General features: G+C 56.5%; 2 protein-coding genes across 11 annotated transcripts in view; one reads left to right on the top strand and one right to left on the bottom strand.

The window, feature by feature from the left end:
* Positions 1-1,970, top strand: part of SGSM2 (small G protein signaling modulator 2) — a 36,348-nt gene extending 34,378 nt beyond the window's left edge. For 7 of the 10 annotated variants that reach the window (XR_014304840.1, XM_082707047.1, XM_082707043.1 and 4 more), the window contains 2 exons: positions 43-210; positions 400-1,970. Coding sequence is in view for 9 of the 10 variants with exons in the window: in XM_082707047.1 (XP_082563173.1) it covers positions 43-210; positions 400-488 (257 nt within the window). In the remaining variant the exon portion in view is untranslated. Of the gene's footprint in view, positions 1-42; positions 211-380 lie in introns of all 10 variants that reach the window. The other 3 variants (XM_082707049.1, XM_082707045.1, XM_082707048.1) reach the window with 1 other exon arrangement.
* A 1,415-nt stretch (positions 1,971-3,385) lies between these two features.
* Positions 3,386-19,697, bottom strand: MNT (MAX network transcriptional repressor). The gene is made up of 6 exons (XM_082707099.1): positions 18,693-19,697; positions 12,943-13,522; positions 12,305-12,346; positions 12,046-12,157; positions 7,019-7,211; positions 3,386-6,880 (listed from the first exon to the last, which is right to left on the bottom strand). Exons 1-6 carry the CDS (start codon positions 18,763-18,765, stop codon positions 6,123-6,125), a joined length of 1,758 nt encoding a protein of 585 aa, XP_082563225.1. The 5' UTR covers positions 18,766-19,697; the 3' UTR covers positions 3,386-6,122.
* Positions 19,698-26,452: the final 6,755 nt, after the last annotated feature.

Here is a 26,452-nt window from a genome sequence, read left to right as displayed (position 1 = left end):
CTTGGGGAGCCAGGCTCAGCCTTAGCCTCCGACTGTCCCTAGAGCTGCTCTACGAGGATGTGTTCGCTGTGTGGGAGGTGATCTGGGCAGCCCGGCACATCTCGTCAGAGCACTTTGTCCTGTTCATCGCCCTGGCCCTGGTGGAGGCCTACCGTGAGATCGTCCGTGACAACAACATGGACTTCACCGACGTCATCAGGTTCTTCAATGGTAGGAGCTGCCCCAGCCATCCTGGATGCCCCCAGTGGGAGCATGGGGGTCCCCACTCCTGGCCTGGGCAGGGCTGGAAGGGCTCCCGTCCCTGGAAGCAGGTGGAACAGCAGGGTGGGTGGCTACAGGGCTCCTCCCAGACGCCTGTCCCTGTCCCGGCAACCCTACAGCTGTGTGTGTGTCCCCCAGAACGGGCCGAGCATCATGATGCCCAGGAGATCCTGCAGATTGCCCGGGAGCTCGTCCACAAGGTGCAGATGCTCATAGAGAACAAGTAATGGCTGCAGCCGGGAAGCGGCAGCCGACTAGATCCCGGGCTCCAGGCCCAAGCACAGGGCAGGGAGTGGGGCAGCGGCATGGAGACTGCCAGACCCCCAGCCAGCCCTGCCTGCCCACTCGCTTTCCTAATAAAGTGCTTGTGAGCCCGGGATCCGACTCTGGGCAGTGCTAGCCTTGCGGGGTCACAAGTCAGGGGGCTGGATGCCTCAGGCTGGAAGGGAAGGGGACGGGTTGGCCTCAGGGAGTGACTGCCTTGGGGGACACCTACTCTGCTCCCCTCTCAGACACCTGGGAATAGCCCCCCGTCACCTGCAGCCTCAGCCTGGACTGCTCTTACAGCCTCTCCTAGCTCAGCCTGGGGCCCTGTAGAGTTAACAGGGCTGTAGCTGCCTGCCTCCCCACCCTCGCCCAACCCTGCATGGGTCATGTGGGCAAACGGATTCTGTGCTGGATCTCTTCTTCGAGTCCCTTGGCAGGCGACGTGCATGTGCCCACCCCAGCCCCAATGCAGGCTGCCAGCTTGGGCCTGGGTCCCGGGTGCAGGAGTCCAAAGATGTGGGCCCTGGGTGGGAGCAGTCCTTCACAGCTGCACTGCCACTACCTCTGGCTGCCCGAGGTGACCCCATGTCCTGCCCCGGCCCCACGGGGTGCCTGCGTGCACCCGCACGGTTTCACTTTCACCCCCTGGCTCTTGCTTTATGCATTAGTTGCTTCCCTGATAACAGTGTGACACTTTGGCCAGCCGGATGATCTAGAATGCAGGAGGAGCACTTCCCTCTCGAGAGGAATTCCAGGGTAACTCTTGAGGGAGGAAATCCTCTCATAGCCTCCTCTCAGGAATAGGCCCTGGAGCTTCGGGGCAGTCCATCGCCAATCTCAGGCATGAGTCCCTGGGTCTGGGGGAAGGGGAGGGTGCTTGGATCTCCTGTTTGTCCCTGGTGAGAAGCAAGGCCAGCTCTGCCTGCCCCACTGCTTCTCAGGGTGCAGAGAGGCCTAGAGACCCAGGAACCCCCTTGGAGGAGCCTCACTCGCAGGGGTGCTAGGAAGGGCCTGGCTCCTTGGCACACTGCTTGCTCTGCCATCCCTACTTCTCCTCCACCCCTAAACACGTGAGGCTAAGGCTTTGCCCTGGGGCCAGGAGGCCACTCTACCACAGTGGTGAGGGCCTGTCCTGCAGTCACTTCGGTCTGGAGACTTTCTGCATCTGAGGAACAGGGAAAGGGCCCCGTGGCCCTCCTGCCTCCAGTACAGTCTCCCCAGCCCATCCGTGTCCTGGGCACTGCCTAGCCTATCTGGGGACCAGCTGCCCCACTGCCGACCCCTGTTGTCTGTGAGTCCTTGGCTGCCACCAGGTATGGTGGCCCTTGTGTGCCTGCCTTAGTGACTCAGTGGTTTTGTGAGAAGCAGAGTGTTTGTTTTTGTTTTTCCTTGGAAACTATACTCTTCAGTGTTAACAGACCAATAAACATAGCATTTGGCAATGCCTGAGCCTCTGGGGGCTGCTTGGGGGTTGGCGCTAGACAGTGAGTGTCAGCACTCCCTATCCCCCCGGCTGGGCTTCTGGGACCAGAGGGAATTCTACAGCCACAGCGATAGGTCTGCTGGCCCTCCAATTGTGGAAGCCCTGCCCACACAGAGCTGCTAAATGGAAGCACCTGGATTCCTACTCGGGCCCCTGGCAGGCTCCAGCTGGGGAGTTTCTGCCCATCTTTAAGATCCAGTGATAGCCCTCAGATGACACTGGGTCAGCACGGCCAGAGGCTGAAGCTTCATCTTTCTCCTCAGTGCCAGACAGTGGGACACTAACCCTAACTATAGGCTTTCCCTAAAGTCAAGGGATGCCTCTCTTCCTGTTAGCTACCAGCAGAGGGAGCTAGCATCTCACAAGCGAAGGGGCTGGCCGCGTTGTTGGGCCGAGGAGGGGCACCGGATGGGCCTTTCTTGAGGTTAGCGTTTTCTCAGAGAAGGGGACACCAAGACATTCGTGGCCATCCCGTCCTTCCCTAAGGATAACCCCTCCCAGGAAGAGAAGCTAACTTCATTCCTCTGGCTGGGACTGGGAGTGGGGAAGCTGTAGTCGGGGAGCTGGATGAGGCAGCCTGTCTATAGCTAAGCCGCTTCCTTCCCTCCATGCTTCCTCCTGCGACAGCCTGCCAAAGGGCTGGGTTCCCCTAACTTGGGACAGATGCAGTTCTAAGGACAAGGGTCTTCCAGGCCCATCTTAGGACACGGTTCTCTGAGTCCTGACTTCCAACTTCTTATTCTTTTCCCATATGGACTCCCCAGATGACCTGGCCTGACTTAGCACCTCAGAAGCATCTCCCTTCTCAGGAAGCCTCTCCCCTTTCCTTGCACTGATCCCCAATCCCCGACCCCCTGGGGGTCCTCCACCTTTCCTATTGGAACTTTCTCCAGTTGGGGATAGCTAGCTCTTTGGCAGGCCCCAAGGCAGAGTGGCACACGCTGGGAAACCCTGCCCAGAGCTCTGACTCCCCAAGCTCCCAGGCTAGCTGTGTGACCACAACACGTCACTCAGCCACCTCTAACCTGTTTCCTTACCTGCCAGAACAGGGCTAGTTCTTGGCTTATGTATTCCACCGTGCAGTGAAGAGATGAAACAAGATAGGGTTTGTACGAATGGTTTGAGGAAGTATTACAAAAGCGTAAGGAAGACCAGCACTGCAGTTCTCAAGGCTTGCTGAGGACTGAACGTTGGTGTCAGAACTGGAAGGCCATGTCTTCTAAAACCGACCAGCATGGAAGCTGCTGGAGGACCCATTTTTGGGTCGCCGACAGGGTGAGACCCCCGGTGATTCTTGCTGGAGGTCCTTCCCAAGTGGTCGTGGCCTCTTGTGGCAATAGAGTGACCCAGATGCTGCAGCCTGGCGGCTCCGTCTCTGGTTTCAGTGCAGGTTTATTTCAGTTTTATATTTTATTCCAGGCAAGTGCTTATTACATGGATAGTATTCATGTCTCAATACCTAAAGTCTTGGAGCATGAACAGCCACTAGAATACAGTTCAATAGTAAAAATACAATATGTACAAAATTAGGGTTTTTTGTAGTTTTTTTTTTTTTTTTCCCACACAGCAGATGTATCCAAACACATAAAAATCTCTACAGTCTGGGGTCGCTACAGTTTATATTTCAGGAAACGGAGACACAGTGACCAAGTCCTCACTGTAAACAAGGGCCACCTCTTTGGGGGATGGGGATGGAACCCTGGGATGGGGGAGAAGCTGTTCCTGGAGAGCAGGGGTTATAGTGACCCCCCAGTTCCCCTCCAGGCACTCCCTGCCCTTCTTTGGCCCCCAAGGAACCAACCTCCCCCTCTCCCCGAGGTAAAGGCTCCCAGCCAGTGAGCCACTCTTAACGTCAAAAACTAAAACACGCATGAGAGGTAAGGTGTGTGTGTGTGTGTGTGTGTGTATGTGTGTGTGCACGCACGCGTCCCCCAGGCTGGAAGGGCTGGGGAGGGGGAGGGGCAGGCGGTCCCACAGGGTGAGGACAGACGTGGTCCTGACAGCTCTCACAGCTCTCAGAGGGGAGATGCCCATGGAAGGGCTGGGTGGCGGCTGCCCTCTTGGGCACACAGCATCACAGCATTCACAAACAACAACAAAAACAACAGCAACAACACCCATCGTCACCAATCTGGACATAGTCATTCGGCACTAGATTCGAAGGCCCCCACTGCTAGGGGTGGGGAGGGGCAGGGGCGGTGAGCGGGCGATGAGGTATCTGTGCAGGCCCCAGAGGCCACTGGGTGACACACTTTCAACTCTGGAATGGCCTCAGGATGCAGGGAGGTGAACAGAGCTTGAAAGGGCAGGCTCCCCAGTGCTTCTCTGACTATTCCCTGGGCACCAGGCCCGTCCAGCTCCCTCTGCTCTTTCAGTTGGTATCACTCAGGGAAAAGCGGAGACTGGTTCCCCAAGAACCAGGGTTGGCAGGAGGTGGCTGCAGGGGCAGGAAGGCAGGGAGCTTGTGGGGTGTGAAGCTCCCTATTGGGGGCCTCTAGGATGACCAGAGGCCTTCCCTTTCCCCACCCCAGGCAAGACAAAGGAGACCAGGCCCTTGGGAGGTCTCCAAGACTAGGAAAGAACTGAAAGGGACCTCTGCCAGCCTCCTCAGTTTCCTGTAGGTTGCTCCCCTTGCTCGTCAAAGCAAACTTCACACCTACGGACACTGGCTTCCTTTCCCCATGCTGAAAGGCCACCATGTGCGTCCAGGTGGGGAGGCGAGTGTGCACACGTGTACAACTGTGTGTCTAACACAAGGTCACTTGTAATAAATACCCACATAAAAAGAGAAGCCAAAGCAGTGGGCAGAGACAAAGGCAGGGAAAGAAGCAGGCCTTGCACAAAGGCCCCCTCACTACCCACCCCAAGCTCAGCCTTGCCCTAGATCCAACTTAAGGACCTTCCTCAGAGGAAGGCTGTGGCACACTCAGAAGAGCCCACTGGAGAAAAGCTGATGTTCAGGGGAAAGAGATGATGCCAAAGACAAATCAGTTGGGGCACAAGCAGCAGTCCTCCTCCCTGCTCTACAGGTCCCCCCAGGGCATCAGGGACAGGGGGAGGGGGGGGTGATGCTGGGGATTTGGCTCAGGCCTTGGATTTGGACTTCCTAAGACCCAGACCAGAGGCTACAGGAGGAGACACTCCAGCATACACCCCTCAGGGGCGCACACGGCTCTGAGCAGAGGCCAGGGAACTGGGGCAGCAGAAGTGACCGCACCCCAGCCCCTCTGCTTTTGGGAAGCTAAGAGCCAGGCCCAGGGCTGGGGACAGAGATCCAGAGCAGCTCTCTCCTCAGTCCAGCCCCAGGCCAGCGGTGGGGTGGGTGTGGGGGCAGGACGGCCAAGCCATTCGTTCCCACCCTCCACCCTCAGCCTACCCTCCTGAGGTCAGGAGCCCAGTGGCAAGGACTGGGGGCGGGGGAGGCTCAGGGAGCTCAGCAACAGCATGGGATGAGTTGCTGGTAGAGACTCCTCTTAACTAGTTTCTGTGGTAACAAATCAGTGACTGGGTTGGAGAGTCCCAGGCTGGGGTGCCCAACTGTCAGGATGGGACCACACAGCCGCTGTGTCCTAGGATCTGTCATCCAGGCACCCAGCTCCCTGGGCCAAGTTGCTTCAGTCCTGCTCCCTCCCCCCTTCCCCTCTGAGGGCCTGGGAAGAGAAGGCTGAGGCTCAGGACAGAGGGAGCTCGGCCACCTCATCAGCCAGAGCAGTAGCAGCAGCAGCAGCACAGGAAGGCAGGCAGAGCGGGGAAGTCGGGAGAACACAACAGCCACATCGCACGGGGTTGCAGGGTACAAAGTGGGGAGGCAGGAACGGCACTGGAGCTGGCACCAGGCCAGACAGAGTGGCACATTCACAAGAGTGTCTCATCACTTGATCAAGTCCTAGTGCAGTGGGGGTAACCCCCTGCCCTGTGCCCAGCTCCCTGGGGTGGCCCTCCCTCCCCTGGCTCAGAGTCTCTGCACCCCCTTCCCCTAGGAGGCCTGGGGGTGGGTGTGTGTGGGGGGGTCGGGCCTGGGCCTGGCTGGAATGTGTGGAGCTGGTGGGTGGGAGAGCGGGGGACGGGCCCCCTCCCTGCCCCCACTGGGGGCCTCTGAGTGGCCTCCTCCTCAAGCCAGTTTGAGCGTGCTGACTGGGAAGGAGGGCATGGTGACCATAGTCACAGGGTTGAGCACTGTCTGGCCTACCAGCTGGGGGTGGTGCACCACCTGAGCCCCCACAGCTGGCTTCGCCATGACAGTGGCCGGGGGCCCCAGCCCAGCTGTGCCATTCACTTGCTGGTGTGAGAGGGTGTGGGCAATGTGGCTCACCGCCACAGGCTGGCTCACCGCCACAGGCTGCGGATACAGGGGCAGCTGGGAACCAAGGTGGGCCACGTGGTTGAGGGTGGCAGGGTGCACGGTGATGTGGCCGATGGGGGGTGTGGCGGGGGCCAGCTGCACAGCAGGGCTGGGGGCCGAGGGGGCGATGTGGGCGATGTGCTTGCCGCCTGGCCCCTGGAGAACGTGGTTCACAGTCTGGATGACTGAGGCGTGGGTGGTGGCTGTGTGGGCGATGACCGTGGAGCCCCCGCCAGCTGCCGCCACTAGATGGGCTGGAGCCGGCACCAGCGTCTGGGCAGGGGCAGCCGCTGGGGGAGGAGGGGCCGGCAGTGGTGTCTTCTGTGGTGGCGGTGGCTGCTGCCCAGGCAGGTGGACGGGAGACAGGGCCACAGGCTGGGGGTGGGGGTGTGGATGGGGAGGCAGAGGTGCAGGGGCAGCGCTGGACGGGGGCTTCGGCAGCTCCGGGTGGGGGCGATGATTCAGTTTAGGTGGGCCCAGGCCAGCCTGGTCCTCCTCCATATCCTCGTCTATGTTGTCCTCACCCTCTGTCGGGGGACAGAGGGACAGGGACAGGTTAGAAAGGGTTGGGAAACAAGAGGCCGGAGCAGTAAATGCCCCCAGGGTCTGGGGACAGGGAGCTGTGGGGCAAGGGCCTGGCCAGGGAGGGGCGGGAGGGTGCTCACCAGAGGCCGTGGAGGTGGAGGCCTGGTCGTCCTCGGGCTGGCCAGTCTGCCGGAGCACACGGTCGATCTCCAGCACGTCCATCCACTGGCTCAGCTCATGCTTGAGCTCTGTCAACCGCTGCTGGGTAGCAATCTTCTCCCTCGCCAGCCGCTCCATCTCATGCTCGTATTCCTTCTCCTTCCTCTTCAGAGACTGGAGAACAAGGCAAGGGCCCGAAGCATACCCTGAGCAGGAGCTCTAAGGCCCCCAGTACTGCCAACCACTCCCCTGGGGCACCCTGCTCTCAAGGTCCCTCAGCCCCCAGTGGTAGGCCCGCAGGGAGGGGGCTGCTGGAGATCACAGCTGCCCCTGCTTCTTGGCCAGGCCCCAGGGTGGGGGGGCCCATGTCCTGTGGACTGCAGGCGCTCTAGCAGGCACCACTGACAGAAAGCACAGATGCAGGTCAGCTCCCCGACCCCAGGATAAACGCCCTCCCCTCCACCCTCCCCGAAGCCTCCTCCCTCCATCCTGTGGGGGACAGAAGGGGAAACAGACTTCTTGGTGCTGCTCAAGGCACCACTCATACCACGCTGTTCGTCACCGAGCCACAAGCTACCCTCCTTGGAACTCATTCCCCAAAGAACCCCACACGATCGTGCCCTTCTCTTCACAGCATCATCCCCTAGTCTCCTCCATTTCAGTGTCCCTGAGCATACCCCTGAGACTTTGTGGCACACCGATCCCTCCCCCTGCACTTGGACCCCCTGCATTTCTTCCCAACCTGCCTCCATTTCCTTCATCCAAGGCAGCTGCTGGCTCTGCCCCCTCGCCCGGCCCGCCATGGGGTACTCCCCATGGTGCCTCCCTGGGCTGTCTCTCAACAACGTGGTTTCACTGCCCGCAGCCCTCTGGGCTACTGACCGACCCCCAAACCCTGGAATGTGCCCCCCACCTTCCACACCTGTAGCTGAGTTGCACTGACCAATGAACAACGGCTCCACAGCACCTCTCACACTGAGCACTGCTGCCACCTCCACCACAGGGTCCGGGCTGGCCCTGTCCCATGACCTGGAGGTACCCACCTCACTAAGAACACCAGAAGGGAATGCCCTTGGCCATGGGACCCCTAGCTGCTTCAGCCCCTCCAGGTGCACAGGCAGCTGGGGACCCTCACACAGGCCATGCCTCACCTATCAGAAGGATCCCCAGTTTCCCCTCACATGAGAGACTTCTCTGCAGCTCCAAAAGGCCAGCCTGTGTCCTTCACCTCAGCTCCCGTCCTCTGTGACCTCCTGACTCTGACGCTTTATTAAACGGACACCTCGAAGTCTCGCAGGCCTCCCCACTGCCAGCTTCTCCTTGGCCCAGGCATGTCAGGAGTGCTGGGGCCACCAAACACAGCCACTCTTGCCCTACAGCATCCTGGAATCTGGGAACCCACGCTGCTCCTGAGCTCCTCCGGGCTTCCAAGGCTTGCTGGCCACACGGGTGCAGAACCCACCAACCCTGCACACACCAAACTATCCAGCTAGTCTCGGTTTTCCTCTCTGAACCCTCTCACACACACAGACCCTTTCTCACCTCTCTGCCTCTTATCTGCTTGCACTCCAAGCCCACACCTGAGCACTGAATAAGACATCAGTACTTAATCACAAACTAAAATCATCCCTAAAAACTTCCTGTTTTGTCTTTCCACCTCAATACACACTGTCCCTGTCCTATGCTGTGAGTAAAAGCCAAGACTACTCCATAATTAGCTTTTTTACCTTGACCCTACCAGCAGCCCGGACAGAACTATGCATATCTTAGCCCCAGGGAAATGATCTGTGAGGATGTGAGCCTGTGGATTCCCACCTCTATCCTGTCCCTCTCCTTTATCACAGGAGAATCAGTCATCCATCACACCGAGTTTCCCTGGACTCCATTTACTACGAGCAGAGCAGCCTTCCTGGCTGTTCAGTTGCCCCTCCTGGGTATGGCAAGATCCTCGACTTCACCCACTCCCTCCAGTATCTCCAAACTCTTTGTATTTCTGACCTCACCACTCAAAGATGCCTCCAACCATTACTGCTCCAACACCTAACCCAGATAGAACCTTACTCTGTTCTGGCCTGAAACCCGGTGGCTTTACAGTTCTGCCAGCAGCTCTGGGCCACACACAGCCTCCTCTGCATCCTGGCTTTTGAGATTTAACCTGCTTCTCTCCACAATTCTGCCAGAAAGTCCCTCCCTTACACACACACACACACATCTGGCTTCTCACCTGGCTCTACCCTGAGAGGCCTGTGCTGGACATGACATCAGATGAGACCATACCAGTGATAGGGCCTGTGGTGAGTCAGCTCTCACTTGAACCTGGCTGCTGGGGGCTGGAAGTGGCTGTCCTAAACTTTACACAGGGAGAGCAGATTTCTGGCTCTGGGAGGAACTCAGAGGTCAAGACCTCTTTTTCTTAACCAGCCCAGTTCTCCATAAGCCTAGAGGCCCCTGGAGAGTTTCCCCAGATTCTAGCTTTGTCCACACTGCTTCATTTTAAACACATTTCCTAAGACTGCCTGGATGCATAGTTTGGTACCTGCCTACTCCTCTTCCCGTTTTCCTCCACTTCACAGTGGCTTGCTTCAGATCCCATAAGCACCTCCAAGCCACCCTGAGTTGGCCGGGGTGACAGCCTGCCCATCTCAGCACACACCCAGAGCCTTGAGTCTACACAGCTAATGTGGTCTCTCTGCTATTTCACTCCCAGCTAGTGCCCTGTTGTCCCCATCTCTCCATGGCAACCTTCATGACCACCTTTAACTTCCAAAACTGCATTCTGCTCCCCAGGGCTGGAGAAACTTCGGAGAAGGCATTGGGCCTTCAGGTCCCAGCTTGAATGCCCCTTCCTCAAGCTACAACTTCCCTCACTCCCTAGAACAGATTCTGTGACCCCTGTCCCTACTACATCCTCATGGCACAGTCCTTTGTTTGTTTCTCCTCTGCCATCAACACCAAACACGTGACTAACGTATGAAGACAGAGACCCACACTTTTTTCTTTGCTCCCTGCTCTACTCTCAAAATCAGACAGAGCTGTCCAAAGCACCTAAATTAATAAACAAATGAGTGAGGTTAAAGATTTAGAAGGCCTTGTCAGTTTTCTATTTCTGCCTCTGTTGCCAGCCCAGTACAAGTATCTCTTACGAACAGCCTGGGTACACCTCGCTGCCTACTCAGCCTAGACCCAAGTCTGCTACCTGTCTATAAAGTGGAATGTGCTATTCCATCCTTCCCCTGTCTTAGTAATTGCGATTAAGTTGGTATTTAGAGCGCGAATCCTCCTAACATCCCCAAGAGGAAGATACTATTTTTTTTCTTATTTAGCAAAATGGCAGTACAGAAGAAACTGATATTCACAGAAAACGTCACAGCATTGGACAAGGATTTGCTCCTAGGTCATGTGACTGTGAATGACTGAAGAACCCGTAATATTCTCAACACCCAAGTTCTATAAAAACATGTCAGAAGTAGGCCTCCTGGGGACCCTCCAATCCCCGCTCCTCGGGCCCCTCTTCTTCCGAGGCCAGACCGGCCGAAACCGAGGCCCCTCCCCTCCCGGAGCACGCGCGCACCCACGCGGACTCGGCTTTGCAGCGTCACTCCGAGCCCGCGGCACCCCACCGATCGGCGCGCGGGAGCCCCGCCCCCACCCCGGCCCTGCCAATCCCCGAGCCCGGCTCCACCCCTCTCGGGTGCCGGGAAGCTGCCTGGAGGCCCGCCAGCCACGCCTCCTCGCCTGCAGGGCGGGCGGAAGGGCGCGCGTTCGCAGGAGGCCGGGAGGGAGCCGCCGGCTGGGAGCAGTGGCGTAACAGCGCCTCCGCCCCCCGGACGAGTCAGGCTCCGGTTACCTCAGGGCTGTGACCCCGCAGTCTTGGCCGGGGGTGGCGTAGGGGGTGGGTGACGCCTCTGGCTCATAGTTCGGTCGGACCCCAGACCACGGGACCTTTGACGCTGCCCGGCTCCCCCTCACCCCCGCCCCCCGGTGCCCTAGTGCGCCGGCAGAGGGACCCCAAGCTACCCCCGCCCCCACCCCGCGCGGGCTGTGAGCTCTAAGTCCCTCCCACTCCCCAACGGCTCGGTTCCGACTCCGTCTCCGCGGCAGCCAAGCGTGGCCACCCGCCCCACCCCCACAGCCTCCTTCCCGGCACGCGGAACCCTCGGCCGGTTTCCAAGGAAACCGAAACATGGCAACTGTCTTATCTGGCGGGAGCCCCCCCCACCACACCGTACATCGGAGAGAAGCCAGTGCCCAAAGGGGGTTGGGGCACACGGCCAGGAGGCCTCCTGAAAAGAAGCTTTTAAAAACCCAAACAGGAGGAGAGCGTAATTTTTTAAAGGTTCGGTGACCCCATGACTGCTTTGGTCACCCAGAACCACCACATTTCCCCAGCCTCCAGGTTTAACCCCCTAAATCCAGTCGTGGCACCTCAACGCTCTCACTGAAGGATCGTAATCATTCTGGGGTCAGAGTCGGGGGGGGGGTGGCTCAGCGGCGCGCCACCATCTGCAAGCAGCCACGCCCAGGGGACTCCCCACCCCTCCGCGAGCGACAGACTCTCGGGCTGTCCGCGTTCCCGCCCAGGCACTGCGGACGGGGTGGAGGCGCCGGGGCCGCTCCACGCCCTTCTCACTCGCGGGCACACTAACCGCGCCGGACGCTAACGCGAACCCCAGCGCCTGGCCTCAAAACTGAGCTGCGGGGGTGGTGCAGATGGTGGTGGTCCGTGGGGTGAACCCGCAGGGATAGGGGGAGAGGGGAACGCCGCGGCCGCCCTCCCCCGCGCACGCGCGCCGGTTCCCCCGCCCCCTCGCGGGCGGGGAGCCCCGCTGACGTCAGCCGAACCATGTGCTCAGCGCCCGCGTGGAGGCGGGCGGAGGAGCCGGAGAGGGAGCGAGGGCAGGGCGGGGCGGGGCCGCGGCTAAGGGAAGAGGGCGGGCGGGAGTGGGGAGGAAGCTGGAGCCGCGGCCACCGCCCGCCCTCCTCTCGGCGGTGCTTCCCTCCCCCATACCTGGATGTACCGCAGCGCCGTCCGCAGCACACTCAGATTCGACGTCTTCTTGTCGTCCACGTTGGGGATGTTGCGCTTTAGGGTCTCAAAGCATTCCTTCAGATGGGCCCTCCTGGGGAGAGGGAGTGGCGCTGGTTAGCCAGCACCTGGGGGATGGGGGTGGAGAGGAAGGCCCCAGGAGAGCTTGGGGGACCAAGGGTGGGAACAGTCCCCACAGGGGGCGGGTCGGGCCCAGAGATACACAAGCAAGCACACACACCTGTTCTTCTCCAATTTGTTGTGTACTTCTCTGGTTCCGATCCTGAAACCCAGACAGACAGGAAGGAGGTTCAGGGAGGAGGACCCAATTCGGTGGCCTTCCTGCCCCCACTCCCCAAATGCCACAAGCTGTTTGCTCCCAGATTCTCCGTACAAAGCTGCCATGGGAGACATTCACCCTGCACGGAGGTGGATATACCCCCTGGAGGGCACATGTATGCTCATAATTCACAATCCCTTTAACCCTCCATCCTGCTCTTGTCCACCTGTGAGGAGACAAGAGGGTGTCCTGGGGCTCACAGAAATAGCCAATTGGCCCCAGCCCTCACCCAAGAGATCTCCAATCCAATACTCTGTCCAAAGGCCTGGCAATGCCATCGGCCCATCCTTGAGGGTGTCAGAGAACAAAGAAGCCTGACAACAACAGACACCCATGACCATTCCCCACTCTCTGGGTGTGGATAGACACAGGCACAGTGAGAACTGTCCAAATACAGCAGGGTACTTCTCAGCTGGGGAGGTAGGATAACGCTTTGAAGGATGAGTTTAGGAGGGGGGGCTACTTTCTCCTGCACACACTGCCCAGAATGTGGGCAATTCTCCATCCCACCAGTCCCGACTCGGCTACACCTCACTCACCCCCCAGGCCTCTTCTTCTGTTCGCTGGATTTGACTTCTTCCGCTGGTGCCAACTTCAGGGTCCCAAGAGTGGGTGGGGGTGGCTGCTGGGGGGCCAGCTGGGGCTGAACTCCAGGGTGAGGTGCTATGGTCAGGATGGGTGTGGGGAGGGGCTGCAAAGGCTTGGGACTGCCAGTGGATGCAAGGGTGGTCTTGGAGTCTGGCAGCAGGGGAGTGGGATTGGGCACCTGTGGCCTAGTGGGCAAGGGAGCAGACTCCTTAATGCTGAGTCCAGGGGTGCTAACCAGGGCTGGCTGGCGAGGTGCCAGAGGCAAAGGCTGGGCTGCAGGAGGCAGTGGTGGGGGCGGGGGCAGGGGCTGAGGAGAGTTGGTCACTACTGGAATAGGAATGACAGTCAGTGGGGTGGGGGTGGCAAGTGGGGGTGGGGGTGCTGGAGGGGGTGCTGGTGGGGACAGAGGTAGGGGTGGTGCTTCAATGCGGGGCTCCTCCACAGGCAGGGCATGGGCCAGCCTGGCCAGGCTGCTGGCCTTCTTCTGCTCCTGCTCCCTCTCCCGCTCCAAGCGAAGCCGCTCCTGCTCCTCTACGCAGAGAGAACACAAGGGGTTTCTCAGTAGGCCAACAGTCCTGGGCTTTGGCTTCTGAAGTCTTCCAACCACAAAGCATCCCCTGACCCTGTCCCAGTCAGTGCTCAGGGACATGCCTGCTCAGCCTGAGACACCACAAATGCCCATCCACACCCAGCTAGGCATGGGGGCTAAGTGCTGGGGGCATGGCAGTGAACAGTGAAAAGAGGCCTGGTCTCTGCCTTTGGGGAGCCCAAGACCTAGGGGATGAGAGGAAGGACAAGTAACAGAATAATCCATGCTAGGAGAGGAGAAGGGTGGTAGAAGGACAGAGCAGGAGCTGTCAGATGGGATGCTGGAAGCCTGGCCAACTGAAGGTTAAGGAGTTAGTGGAGCAGGGAAATTCAGGAACAACAAGGCTGAGGTGCATGGGATGATAGGTATGGTGGGCAGAGAGAGGCCAGTCAGCGAAAGACCTCACCAGCCACCACAGGAGAATGTAGGAGAGGCCAACAGAGCACAACTTTTGGGGAAGGTATTCAACAGTATTTACCAAGTACCTTCCAGAAGGCAGGCAGCATCTTCATTTCAAGATGAAATAAATGAGCTCAGAGGAGTGAAGTGATTTGTTGAGGATCACAGAGCAAGTAACAGGTAAACTGGAACCAGACCCAGCCACCTGGCGGATGCCCATACCTGCTGTGTTAGCACATGCTCACTAGATGTCTGTACACACACACACCCGCCCCATCTGAATCCTCATGCAAGTCCATGCCACAGGCAGGGCAGGGACATCACCTTCAGTTCACACATGAGGACATCAGGCCCAGGAATCCCAGGCCAGGTCCCAGTGTCTGGTTTCCTCAGAGACCACACAAAACCCATTCAGTCCTTCTCTGCCTTTTGTGGTGCTAGAACTCATGGGTCCCAAATCCCTCACCCTGGCTGTTCCCACCACCAGCAGCAGAAAGGGAAGAAAGGGAAAGGGAAGAAGCAGACAAAAAGGAAAAGAAAGCAGCCTCACACCTGTCCCTTCAGCATCCCCTTGGCCAGCCCTGCTTCAAGGTGAGGCCTACTCAAGGGGCTGGCTGCCACCAGGGGAAGGGGAGGGCCCTTCCTGAGCCACAAGTACCTCCCCACCTCCACCCTGCCCTGGGCTGGCCAGGCCCCACCAATCAGGTTCCCTGACTACAGGGCTGGGCAGGGTCTCTGGAGAGCAGCCGTAGCCCCCTAGGCCAGAGTGCAGGCAGGTCAACTAGCCCTTCTGCGGTTTGGGGACTGGCCACACTGCAGACTAATAGGGCTGACAGCAGGAGCTGGAAGACACGCCCCAAACATACCACGCCACAAGGGGTGGGGCTGGAGGACCAGGTAAGCTAAGAGCCCCCAATAGAGGAAGGAATCAACCCCTCCAATGGTCTCTGGGGCTGAGGGCCCTCAGGCCCACCAACAAGGTGGGCACAAGCCAGGCGTGCTTCAAGCTCCTCCCTCCCGCAGGGGGGCAGGGGAGAAGGGGCCAGAGGAGGAAGTAGAGCAAGGTTGTGAGAGGGGAAGCACTCAGCGGTCTCCCAGAAGCACAGGCCTCTTCCGTAGCTCCCCTGCCCTTCAGAAAGGGGAGCTGCCAGGCCTGCTCCAATGAGGGCTCTCCCAGGCCTTTCAGCCCCAGAGAAAACCAGCTCTCTGCATTCCAGCTTCCCAGAGACCACACTAGCAGAGAAGTCTGTGGAGAGTTCCACCTACTAGCTACCTAGTCCATCCCCCATACTGCTCCCCACCTCCTCCCACCCCATCCCCTTCAGCTGATACAATACAGCCCACCTTCATTCCTTTGGGCCACGACCCAAATTCCTTCATTGGCTTTGGGATCAGGGTTACACTTTCCCATTAGCAGTGCGACAGAGAGGGCCCCAAGCCCCAAAGACAGGTGCCCTGGTAACCTAGACTGAAAGTAAACCTCATATTCCCCATATTTTAAAGCAACTCCACAGCTCATCCAGGAGATGGCAACCACCTTCTCACCTACCCTCTCTCTTCCACGGGTGCCAGGAGGGACCCAGGTGAATGGCCAAGCTGTATCACACCTGGATCAGCATGGAAAGTCTTGACTGGTGGTGAAGAGGGGGTGTCCTGGGCCAGATTCAGCCCACCAAAGCTTCCTGCCTCCTCCCCACCCAGCAGTGACCCTCTTCCTATGCCCTGGGGAGGGGGAAACAAAAGGGGGGGAGCAAACTGGCAGTCACTCAGGGACTCCCTCAGGAACAAAACAGATTCAGTCTCTGTGAAATAACCCTGTGCTGCACCCAGGGGTGCACTCCCTCTCCCATTCCCAAATATGCACACGAGGGGGCCCCAGAGAATTCAGCATGACACATCTGGGGTGATTCAGGGGCCACAGTCAACACTAGGTAGCCTCCACTGTTCAGGGGGAGTTCTCCCCTTCTTCAGGCCAACAGGGAACTTGTGGATACAGCAGCCCCTCACCCCCCACCTGCCATGTGACTAGGTCAGGTAGAAGAGGGTCGGTCCCATTTGAGCCACCTCCATGAATGCTGGAAATGACTTCTTCAATGCTGCTGACCACTTCTTCCCTCTCCCAGATGCATGTGTGCACACATCCTCCCACACATCCACCCTTGAAATTGAAATGGGGCATGGACAAGAGAATCCCTGTTCAGAGCTGCTCATCAGGTCAGCAGGTCCACACACGACCTCTTCTCTCCCACCATCCCCACCCCAAGTTAGAGGACAGAACCTCAAGGAGGAGGAAGAAATGAATTTGAGACTTAAGTGCTGCGGCTAGGTCTAGCCATGTGTGCACGTAGGCTTTTGGAGTCCATCTGGCTTTGCAACACCCATTCCCTAAGAACTGGCCCCAACAAGAAGAAACTGTGACCACTCAGTTAAACAGGGCCTCTACTCAGCTCCCTGCCCCCAGTTCTCACCACCTGGGGGAGGGGCAGGGCTTTGCAACTTCTTAGGAGGGAATCATTCCCAGGCTCCTTCACAGTGTTGCACACATCATTCCTGTCGTCCTTACTGCCAGCTCTGGACTTAGTATTTTGGAAAGGATGGGGGAGATGGCAGTGGGGGCGGGGTGGGCTTCTCCCCTTCCCCATAAAACCAATCAGCCTGAGGGCAAATTGAAGGTGAAGTGAGTGCTCTCTTGGGGAAAAAGCAGGGTCAATCCTGTTCACCTCTAGCACAGTGCCTGAGAGGACACAATAGGTACCTCTCAAATGCACTGTGTTGATGGTGGCTGACTCAAGTCTCTCCAGCTCTTGTCCACGCACCCCCTCCCCTCGCCCACTCGCTGCGTCCGCAAACGGGACATTCTCGGTCACAACCAGCACTGCCCAGGGCCTGACCGGGGGACCCCGGAGATAAGGAGGAGGGGCACGCGGGCTGAGGTCCCGGCCCATCAATCTCGCAAAATCTAAGCATCTCACTCTCACAGATCTCGAGTGACTCCTGACCTTGAGAGGCCGGTCGACCTACTAGGCCGGGCGGACCCGCCGCTCCCCCGCCCCTGGCCCGCTGCCGCTCCCCCCCACCCCACCCCCTCCGCCGCCGCGGCAAAAGCTGCAGGGCGCGCGCGCACACAACACACACTACTACCTCCAGCATGACTCATCATTGAAGCAACAATAGGCAGAGAGAAAGGAAAGGAGGGCGAAGCACTCTCTTCACCACAACGAACCCGTCAGGAGGAGGGGAGGGGAGGCTGGAAGGGACAGGAGTCCCCGGATATCGTACACACACCGATCCAGGGCCGAGGGCCTCTCAATGGTCCGAAAAACGGAGGTCTTTCCCTCCAACCCCTAACCCTGCAACACCATGAAGCTGGGGACCACCGACAGGGCGGGTGGGACTGGAAGCATCTGAAATCCTCGTTTCCTAAAGAGGGAAAGCCAAAGTTTGCCCCTTCTCCGCCTGGCTCATTCCACAATGTGACTAGGGGTACTGCCAGGAGGTCCTGGTGAGAACGTTCCCCCAAACGTCAATGGGAGTATGTGAGCTCTAAATGTCCTGTCACCCTGCGATTCAGAGGGCTTCCCTCGCCCCAGGATCAAGAACAGGAGTTTGGGGCAAGAACCGGCAGGTGAGCTCGGCGGCTCCTCCTCCCAGTACACAGGCTCTCCCTGGGAGGTGCCCGGCGGCCGGAGCCAGGGCCCAACCCCGCGCAAGGCCACTCGCCAGCCCCGCCCTGGCCCCGCCCCCGGCCGAGCGCGAGGCAGCTGGGAGGGGCCGGGCCGCTCAGTCCCCAGCGGGAGTGTCCCCCGTGCACGTGGTCGGAGGCGGGGCCCGTCCACGTCACCACCCGGTGTAACCAACGGGCTTGGAACGCAGGCACACGCAACATTCCAGCCGAGAGCGGGTTTGGAACGCGCAGACACGCCACATTCCACACCGGCTAAAGTGGGGCGCAGCAAGGGGGGCCCGGGGACTGCCCCCAGCGACCTGCGGGCCGTTTCGCAGACACCCAATCCTCCCAGCTCTCACCCAAACCCCTGAAGCGCGACCCAGCCCAGGCTTGGGAGGCGGGGTCAGGCGGGGCTGGCCAGGATCATAAGACACGCGATGTCATTTCATTCTGCAAAGGCCGCCTCCGCCCCAAGCGGCGCGTACATCGGCCGGGAGCGCCCCCCGCACCCTCCCCACAGGGCCAGGGAAGCCGGGGAGCTGCTCGGCGTAGAGTAATTCCCACCCCCCACTCCGTTACACACACGCCCACTCGTGTGCACTATACACTCGCCCGTGTACACGTCCGTTCATCCACTCTCCTCGAGGCTCGCATCACTCATACCCCGTGCACACACGCACGCACACGCGGGTCTGCCACCCCCACGCAACACCATTCCGCACCCCACCCCCCACCGACTCACACATCTTCAGCGCTACCGAGGGCGCCGCTGGCCCACGCGAAAGGAGCCCCCACGAAAGGTGCACACAGGGTGGCAGGCAACTGAGGTGGCGCCCACAGGAGCCGAGTCCCTCTCTGCATGTTAATGAATTCATTAATTAATTTTACTGCCCCCAACACTTCTCCCCGGGCGGCGGCTCTTTGCGGAACCTTGAGCTGCCCGGCTTCGCGGGCAGCCCAGGAAAGCGTCCTGCCCGCGGTTTCGGAGATCAGGGTCGCTCGTCTCCCCTTCCCCGGTGCCCCAGGGGCCCAGCCCGGCCGCTCACCACGTGCTCTCTGTTGTTGCTGCGCTTGCCATTCCAGGAAGCGGGCCGCCTCCAGTAGCGTCTCTATGCTCATCGCGCCGAGAGCTGCCGGGGGCGCGCCGGGGCCGAGACTGCGGCCCGCGAGCGGGGCACAGGTCAGGCTGGCGGGCAGGCAGGAGGGAGGGATCACCTCCGGGGGGCGACAGGGCTGGGCGGCGCAGCGCACTCCGCAAGGAAGAATGGGAGAGCACGGAGAGAAAAAATTAATGTTTCCCAAAATATTTGCAAAATATAATTTGCAAATTAAAAAAATTTTGGTGCAAAAAAACAAAAGGCGGCACTGCCTCCCTCCTTCCCCTCCCTCTCTTTTTCCCCCTCTGATGCCTCCCTCCCCGCGGCCCCCGGGAGTCCCGCCGACAAGAAAAGGCTTTGCAACAAGATGGCGAGGAGGCACCGACACACACAACAAGGGAAGGAGCCGCGCTGCCCCCGGCCGCCGCCCCCGCTACTACACCGGGGCCGCAGCCAAAGCCCGGACCGGAGCCCCCGCCCGCAGGGCCGCGGCGTCTCAGGAAGGGAGGGGCGGGGTGCTGAGCGGGCTTGCCCCGCCCACTATAGGACAGCGCGCGCACACGTGGCCTGGATGAGGGTGGGAGAATAACCCGCCCCGCTCGCGCCCTGCATTTCCGCTTTCTCTCCTCGCCCCGCCCGGATGGCAAGCCACAAGTTGAGCAAGGGCTGCGTGTTGCGGTCATTCACAACGAAGTGTGTCCTGCTGGAAGAAAAGAGGGGTAGAAAATTTAAGACTTAAGTTAGCTCAAATAAGGATATTCCAGGTCAGGGAAACCTTAGGATGACTTAGAAGACTGGCCTGACCCCTGGGTCTCCGCTCCCTACCCACACGTGACCTAATTCCTGCAACCACCCCGGCTGTCGCAATTCCCCCGGGATCCGCCCGTGGGCGGAGCTGACGGCAGGAGGCTGCCAGAGACAGGCGGAGGGAGCGGAGCGATAATCCGGTTCCTCGTTTTCCCTCCGTTCCTCCCCCCGCAGTGCGTTCGCATCCTATTAGACGACGTCACCGGGCCACGGGCCAATGGGCGGGCAGGACAACACGGCATGGAGCAGCTCCACATGGACACCCCGCGCCGCCAGCCTTCTGTTTAAAGGGCCAGTGTCTAACACGGTCACATTCTTAGGTGCGGATGGGTCCACTCTAAGAACGGAGGGTGAGACGCCGAGAGGAAAATTCTGCAGTTGTGCCGTGGCCTACCCTTTACTTTTCAACACCCTTCCTTCCAAATCAAGTCTCTCTTTTCTACCCCCAAATTCTTCTTTGTCCACGCCTATCTAATGTTGATGCCCCCACAGGCCACCCTTTGCTACGGGGCCTGGGCGGGGGCAGTTAACGCAGGGCGTCCGCGGCCGAGATCAAGGGGGCGGGGCCCAAATCGGGAACAACAACGTGGAGGGCGGAAGCCTGGCCCTGCCAGCCGCTGGGCGGTTGAGGCCGCGGGCGGGGCGGGGGGTCGGGACGCTCTGCCTGGTCTCCACCGCGCTCGCCAAGAGGGCGGGACCCCGGGCTGGCGCTCGCTGCCGCCTGGGGCTGCCTGCGGTATGATCGTAAAGTTAGACCTTTGTCAGCATAAGTAGTCTCATTTTGCATATAAGGAAACTGAGGCCCAGACACGAGAGAGGACTTGTCTGAAGTCACTCGGTATTCCAACTGCTGCATGCCCTGGAGGAAGGAGTATTTATCCTTGACCCCGTCGACGACTCTTCTGAAGGCAGTTCTGAAACAGGGTAGGGCACCCAATTCGAAAAAAATCGTGTAGGAATATCAAACTGTCTGCACAGGAAGTTGTCCACTTAATATACTGTAGTCTGGGTCTCCAAAATCTTCACCTGAAACCCTGCTGTTCTGCTTCTTTTGGCACAGGCCAAACAAGTCCCACTGGTAGAGTTGGTAGTGACACAAAGACCGACTGAAGGCACTTTGGTAGCATCCTAACACATGTACAGCTCTGTGGGCCCAATGCCTGCAGTCCTTTGGCCCCTGCGTCCTAGCCTTAAATTCCTTTTTTGCTACCAGTTCAGAATGGGACAATGCCAGCTGGGTTCAGAATCCTGCAGCCTGGGATTCACCATCAAAGCTACAAAGCAAAACGTAATGAGGACAGCTGAGTGGCAGACCATCCTGCCAACCCATCTCTTCCCATCCCATCCCAACTCCACTGTGCCCTTGGAGGGCTATGTTCCTATTTTGGGGTCTAGCTTAGAGGCACAAAAAGCCGGTACAAATGCATGCCTGCTGGCTTTGCTCCCTTCCTTTGAGGGCATAATACATACCAAGGAAAGAAAACCTGCACGGATCTTGGAAATCAAGAACCTAGTGAAGAGAAGGAAGGGGACTGTTTGCCAGCAGCAGTCTACGGAAGGATCTGATCTTCACACATTTGATGCCCTAGCATCTGTAACTGAGCAGAGGCCATTACACACGTCCAGGTGCCACTGGCTTGGCTTGTGATGGATCTGGAAAGGAAGGTGGGGGAGAGGGTGGGAACAACGGAGCCGAGGTGTCCTGGGATGAATGCCCTTCTCTTGGGAGGTCGAGATCTGTGCTGGTCCTTAAATTGCTTCCTTTTAGATATCTGCCACCTGCTACTAGTATGGCTGGCCTGGCACTGAACAATCAAAGAAAATGAGAAGTTTGAAGGCAATACACAGGTGTGTATGCTGGGGTGGGGCACTAAACAGTGTATATAATGTAACAGTGACCTGCAACAATGTTGACCAAATTTTTTGTTTGGGGTCAGCACTGTACTATTCTGTCCAGTGGCCCATGATGCTCAGAGAGCTCCATTCAGCTGTATCTTCTGCCGTCCTCAAGTGGTCATAGCACTCAAATAGTCCTGAAGTCTCTTACAGAGGCCCAAGCCCAATTTTTGACTTCTTGCCGGATACCAGCTCTTTTCCATTAAGTAGGCACCCCTCTGAAAAGGAGCATTCTGAAGACACCTTTTCCTTCATGGGTGGGTAAGCCTGAGATAAAGGTGGGGTGAACAGAGTCAAATGCCAGTCTCTCCCTTGCCCCCAATACCCCATCTGCTCCAGAGCTTAGTGGAGATGCTTGCTATTTAAAACAAACAGCCTTACTGGCTTCACATGATCATCTGTTTATTTGGGTCATGTGGGGACAGCAGCCAGGGGATGTTAGGCAAAAGCAAGGGTTTATAAAGGAGGCTTTTTTTCTGAGCCGTTGTTGCCTACAGGAGCCTGAAAATGGCTAAACAGAATATGTCAGCCAGGGTTTCCCCAGCTGGGGAAGGGACACAGTTGGGGTGGGAGATACCTACAAGGTGGGTATAAAAGGAGAGGGGAGGGGCACCTGGGTGGCTCAGTGGGTTAAGCCTCTGCCTGTGGCTCGGGACATGGTCTCAGGGTCCTGGGATCAAGCCCCATGTCAGGCTCTCTACTCAGCGGAGAACCTGCTTCCCCCACCTCCTTGCCTACCTCTCTGCCTATTTGTGATCTCTCTCTCTATTAATAAAATCTTAAAAAAAAAAAAAAAAAAAAGAAGGGGAGAGGGGAATGAATAAGAGAGCCGTTTAACATTTTAGCCCCAGCTCCCTGTTCCAAAGGGATGGAACTGGGGTAGAAGCTGGCAACTGTATTCATTCAAAGCAAAGTGAAAAGAAGCCTTCTGATGTTTCAGCATAAAGGTACACTTTGGGAATGATCCAAAGCCCAGCCATCTCCAAAAAGTTGTTCCTAAAGTTCTATTATGGCTTCTAGGTGCTTAGTAACTTTAGAGCAGGGGGACACCTAGGCCACCCATCACTGTGTACTTTCTCATGAAAGGATTTCTATTTTTAGTCTTCCTCCTCAAGTCTGTGCATCCCAATGCCCAGTTCATCCCTCAATTTTTTAATATGCCAAGCTAGAGATATTCTCTTAATGAGACTGTCTTCCACCCTCCACCCCACCCCACTCCCTCAAACAAAGCATTGCATACATACATACATACAAATGCAAGTCCAAGACGTATGAAGATCAGTTTCCTGACCCCCTAAGATGCATACATAATGAGATGGCAGAAAGGAAGTAAAGCCAAAGTACAGGTATTTGCATTAGATCCCAGAAGATGTCCTAACTGTTCAGGACCAACTTCTCAAATTCTGCAAGTGGTTTTAAGGAGCTTTTCACATATCATAATTAAGACAAGACCAAAGGGAGAAAGAAAGCCAGCCAGGACTAAGAAGGGTCAGAAAACTAGTAGTAAACCCAGGGTCACAGACGACATTCATTTAACAAATATTTACTGTGTGCCCGACATGTGCTAGGTAGCCTTGTAGCCAAGGCCAGGTGAACTTTGGTAAGCCAGGGTGGGGTAAGAGGTCACAAACAGGACTCTACTCCACAGTAACTTTTTTTTTTTTTTAAAGATTTTATTTATTTATTTGACAGAGAGAGACCACAAGTAGGCAGAGAGGCAGGCAGAGAGAGAGGAGGAAGCAGGCTCCCTGCTGAGCAGAGAGCCCGATGCGGGACTCCATCCCAGGACCCTGAGATCATGACCTGAGCCGAAGGCAGCGGCGTAACCCACTGAGCCACCCAGGCGCCCCATCCACTCCACAGTAATACCTGGAAAAGGTTAGCTTTGCTCTCTACCACCACCACACTGGACACAGCATAGAGATCCTACAACCACACAAAGACCCATAAGCATGCTGATGTACTCATTTAGTTTAGGTTCCCAGAGCATCACATTTCCTAAGAACGGATAAGAAGAAATTAAGTGGCCCATACATGATTCCTGACAAGCCCAGTCTGAATGATGAGCAGGTTTGTGAATGGCTCTGATAGAGGTGTATTCCATATGGTATTCATCCAGCCATCAGTGAGGTGGGACCCTCAGAGCCAGCAGTTTCCACCAAAGTCTCCAGCTACCTTCCTCCACTCCCACTGAGTAAAGGACTTCTCCTGAACCTACAAAACAGGTACAATCAAGTCACTTACTTTCCCCTCTCCCTTGCCTCATATGATCTCACAGCTGAAGAGTTGAGATAATCTAGTCTATCCTCCCAAGAGAAGATGTCTTATCCAACGTCACAAAGCTGCTTAGTGTCAGCTGGGATGAGAAGAATGGCCTGGTTCTCCCCTGACTGCATTGGATAGCCAAACCTGGGAAGTGGGTCCAGAGTCCTAGAAAACCTCACAGAAATGGGTGATAGGGAGATAAATTTTCCCCTTCTGGCTAAAGACAGGAATAGTCATTAACTTTGCTTCGTGGTACCCAATAAATAAACTTAGCAGAGGGGTGACAAGGCAAAGGAAAGAGAACTAGACTTAGGATCCAGAGGCCCAGACAATCTCAGAGACTCAGGCCACTGAGGAAATAAGAGCTTCTAACTGGGCCTGGGCAGACAGCCATTCCTCACTGGTGCCTATATCTGGCCCGAAAAGGTGACTGGGGGAAAGGGGCAGATTTTTATCCAGACAACCGCCCTGGGTGTGGACACTGAGTAATAAGGAAAGAAATGCAGTTCTGAAGCAAAAGGGGAGGAGCCATGCACTTTGAGCTTTTCTGAGAAACCAAAGAGGCTAACTAAACACTGTGGCTAGAGATGGGGGCTCTGGAGACTTGGTAGGAAGAAGCTGATCAAAGCAGAAAGGCACGAGGGAAAGGATATGAACTTCAGCTATTCCTCTGGGGGGAAAAAAAAAGAGGAGGCTTTATGAGAGAAAATGAATTCAGGTCATTGGCAGTGAGACGGGGCAAGGTTATGAGCAGAGGCAAGGTGCAGTTTTGTAATGTGAGTCAAGAGCCAACTGGGTCAAGTGGGGGTGGGGTGTGTCCATGACAGGGGAGGACCCCCAGGGCAGAGCAGCTAGACTGTAATGCCCCATGGAAAGGACTGAGGTGGATTGTCCCAGCAATCCAAGCTCACCCAAAGGGCAGGCTGCACAGTCAAGTCTCTAAAACCCAAGAAATCAGCTACCTGTGCTCATAATAACTGATGCCCTCTCAGAATAGTATGTAAGGCCCTGAGCAATGGCCTGTGAATGACCAGACTGCCTAAATCCGAGGCTCAGCTCCACACCTACAACTGGATATCTTTCTAAAGACCCAGAGCCCATTGGGAAGTCTCTACTGGACAGTGCTGGGGACAACCCAGGACACTCCAGGAGCCGCATACCAGCCTATGCCTCTCCTGACACTTCCAGGCTGGGGGATGCTTCAGTCCATGACCCTACCCCGCACACCCCAGCCTGCGGGAGTACCTTTCCCATCACAGATACCTCAGACTGCAGTGCTGGAGCTTACCAGTCATCTCTCTTGAGAGTTACTTTGTGAGGACTAGTAACCATTTGCTAAACACAGTTAGGTTCTTAAATGTCACATCATATACCAACATAAATTCAAATGTTACATGTAAAAAATAATGCCAAAGAGTCATAAGAAAATATAAGGAAACATTTTTTTCTGCTGCAAGAGCAGTTAAGAGTTCTGCCTATGAAAGCAAACAAAGAAAATATAAAGGCAGATGGTGTGCCTGGGTAGCTTGGTTGGTTAAACGTCCAACTCTTGATTTTGGCTCAGGTCATGATCTCAGGGTATTGAGATGGAGCCCTGGGTGAGGGGGGCAGTCGGCTTCTCTCTCCCCTCCTCTTCCTTTTTTTTTTTTTTTTTAAGATTTTATTTATTTGACAGAGATCACAAGTAGGCAGAGAGGCAGGCAGAGAGAGGAGGAGCAGGCTCCCTGCTGAGCAGAGAGCCCAACAAGGGGCTCGATCCCAGGACCCTGAGATCGTGACCTGAGCTGAAGGCAGAGGCTTAACCCACTGAGGCACCCAGGCACCCCCCACCTTCCATTACTCACCCACCCCTCCCTCATGCACTCTTAAAAAAAAAAAAAAAAAAGATAATGTTAAAAAAAAAAAAAAAAGAAAAGAAAATAAAATATAAAGGCAGACACATAACAGATTTGATTACATAAACCCTCTACAAGCTCCTGGGATGCATGGGTGGCTCAGTCGGTTAAGCAACTGCCTTCAGCTCAGGTCATGATCCTCGAGTCTGGGATCAAGTCCCTCATGGGGCTCCTTGCTCAGCGGGGAACCTGTCCTCCCTCTCCCTGCTGCTCCCCCTGCTTGTGCTCGCTCTATGTCAAATACATAAAATCTTAAAAAAAACAAAAACAAAAACAAAACAAAACACCTCTACAGGCTCCTAATTATAAAAACAAAACAAAATCACCATGAATAAAAGGGGAAGGTAACTGACAGAATGGAAGATAATATTGGCAAATGTGCTCTTGCAGTTCAATAACAAAAAGAACACCTGTGTAGAAAAATGAACACAATAGAATTTAAATTTTATAAAATATATGTAACAAATTTACATATAAATATATGAAAATGACCTTGCTATAACCATAATAAAATTAAAACACTGGGAATATTCTTGTCTATCAATTGATAAAGGACTTATTTATTTTAAAGCTTTTATTTCTTTGTCTCAGAGAGCTAACGCACAAGCAGGGGGAACAGGACTGAGCAACGAGCCTGATTCAGGGCTCAATCCCAGGAACCAGGGATCATGACGAGAGCCAAAGGCAGACGCTTAACCTACTGAGCCACAAAGGCAACCTTAAGATTTTATTCTTTTTTTTTATTTTAAAGATTTTATTTATTTGACAGAGAGAGATCACAAGTTGGCAGAGAGGCAGGCAGAGAGAGAGAGAGAGGAGGAAGCGGGCTCCCTGCTGAGCAGAGAG

This window comes from Mustela nivalis, assembly GCF_964662115.1.
Source record: "Mustela nivalis genome assembly, chromosome: 17".
NCBI lineage: Eukaryota > Metazoa > Chordata > Mammalia > Carnivora > Mustelidae > Mustela > Mustela nivalis.
Note: the sequence above shows the minus strand (reverse complement) of the source record. Positions and strands in the feature narration are given on the sequence as shown.

Excerpts from the sequence above, each read along its gene's own strand:
- MNT (XM_082707099.1), bottom strand. The coding sequence starts at position 18,765 with ATGAGCATAGAGACGCTACTGGAGGCGGCCCGCTTCCTGGAATGGCAA. Across the intron at positions 12,347-12,942 it reads CAGAAGAAGAGGCCTGGGGG|GATCGGAACCAGAGAAGTAC; the intron begins GTGAGTGAGGTG and ends TCTGGGTTTCAG. Across the intron at positions 6,881-7,018 it reads CTCCACCTCCACGGCCTCTG|AGGGTGAGGACAACATAGAC; the intron begins GTGAGCACCCTC and ends GTCCCCCGACAG.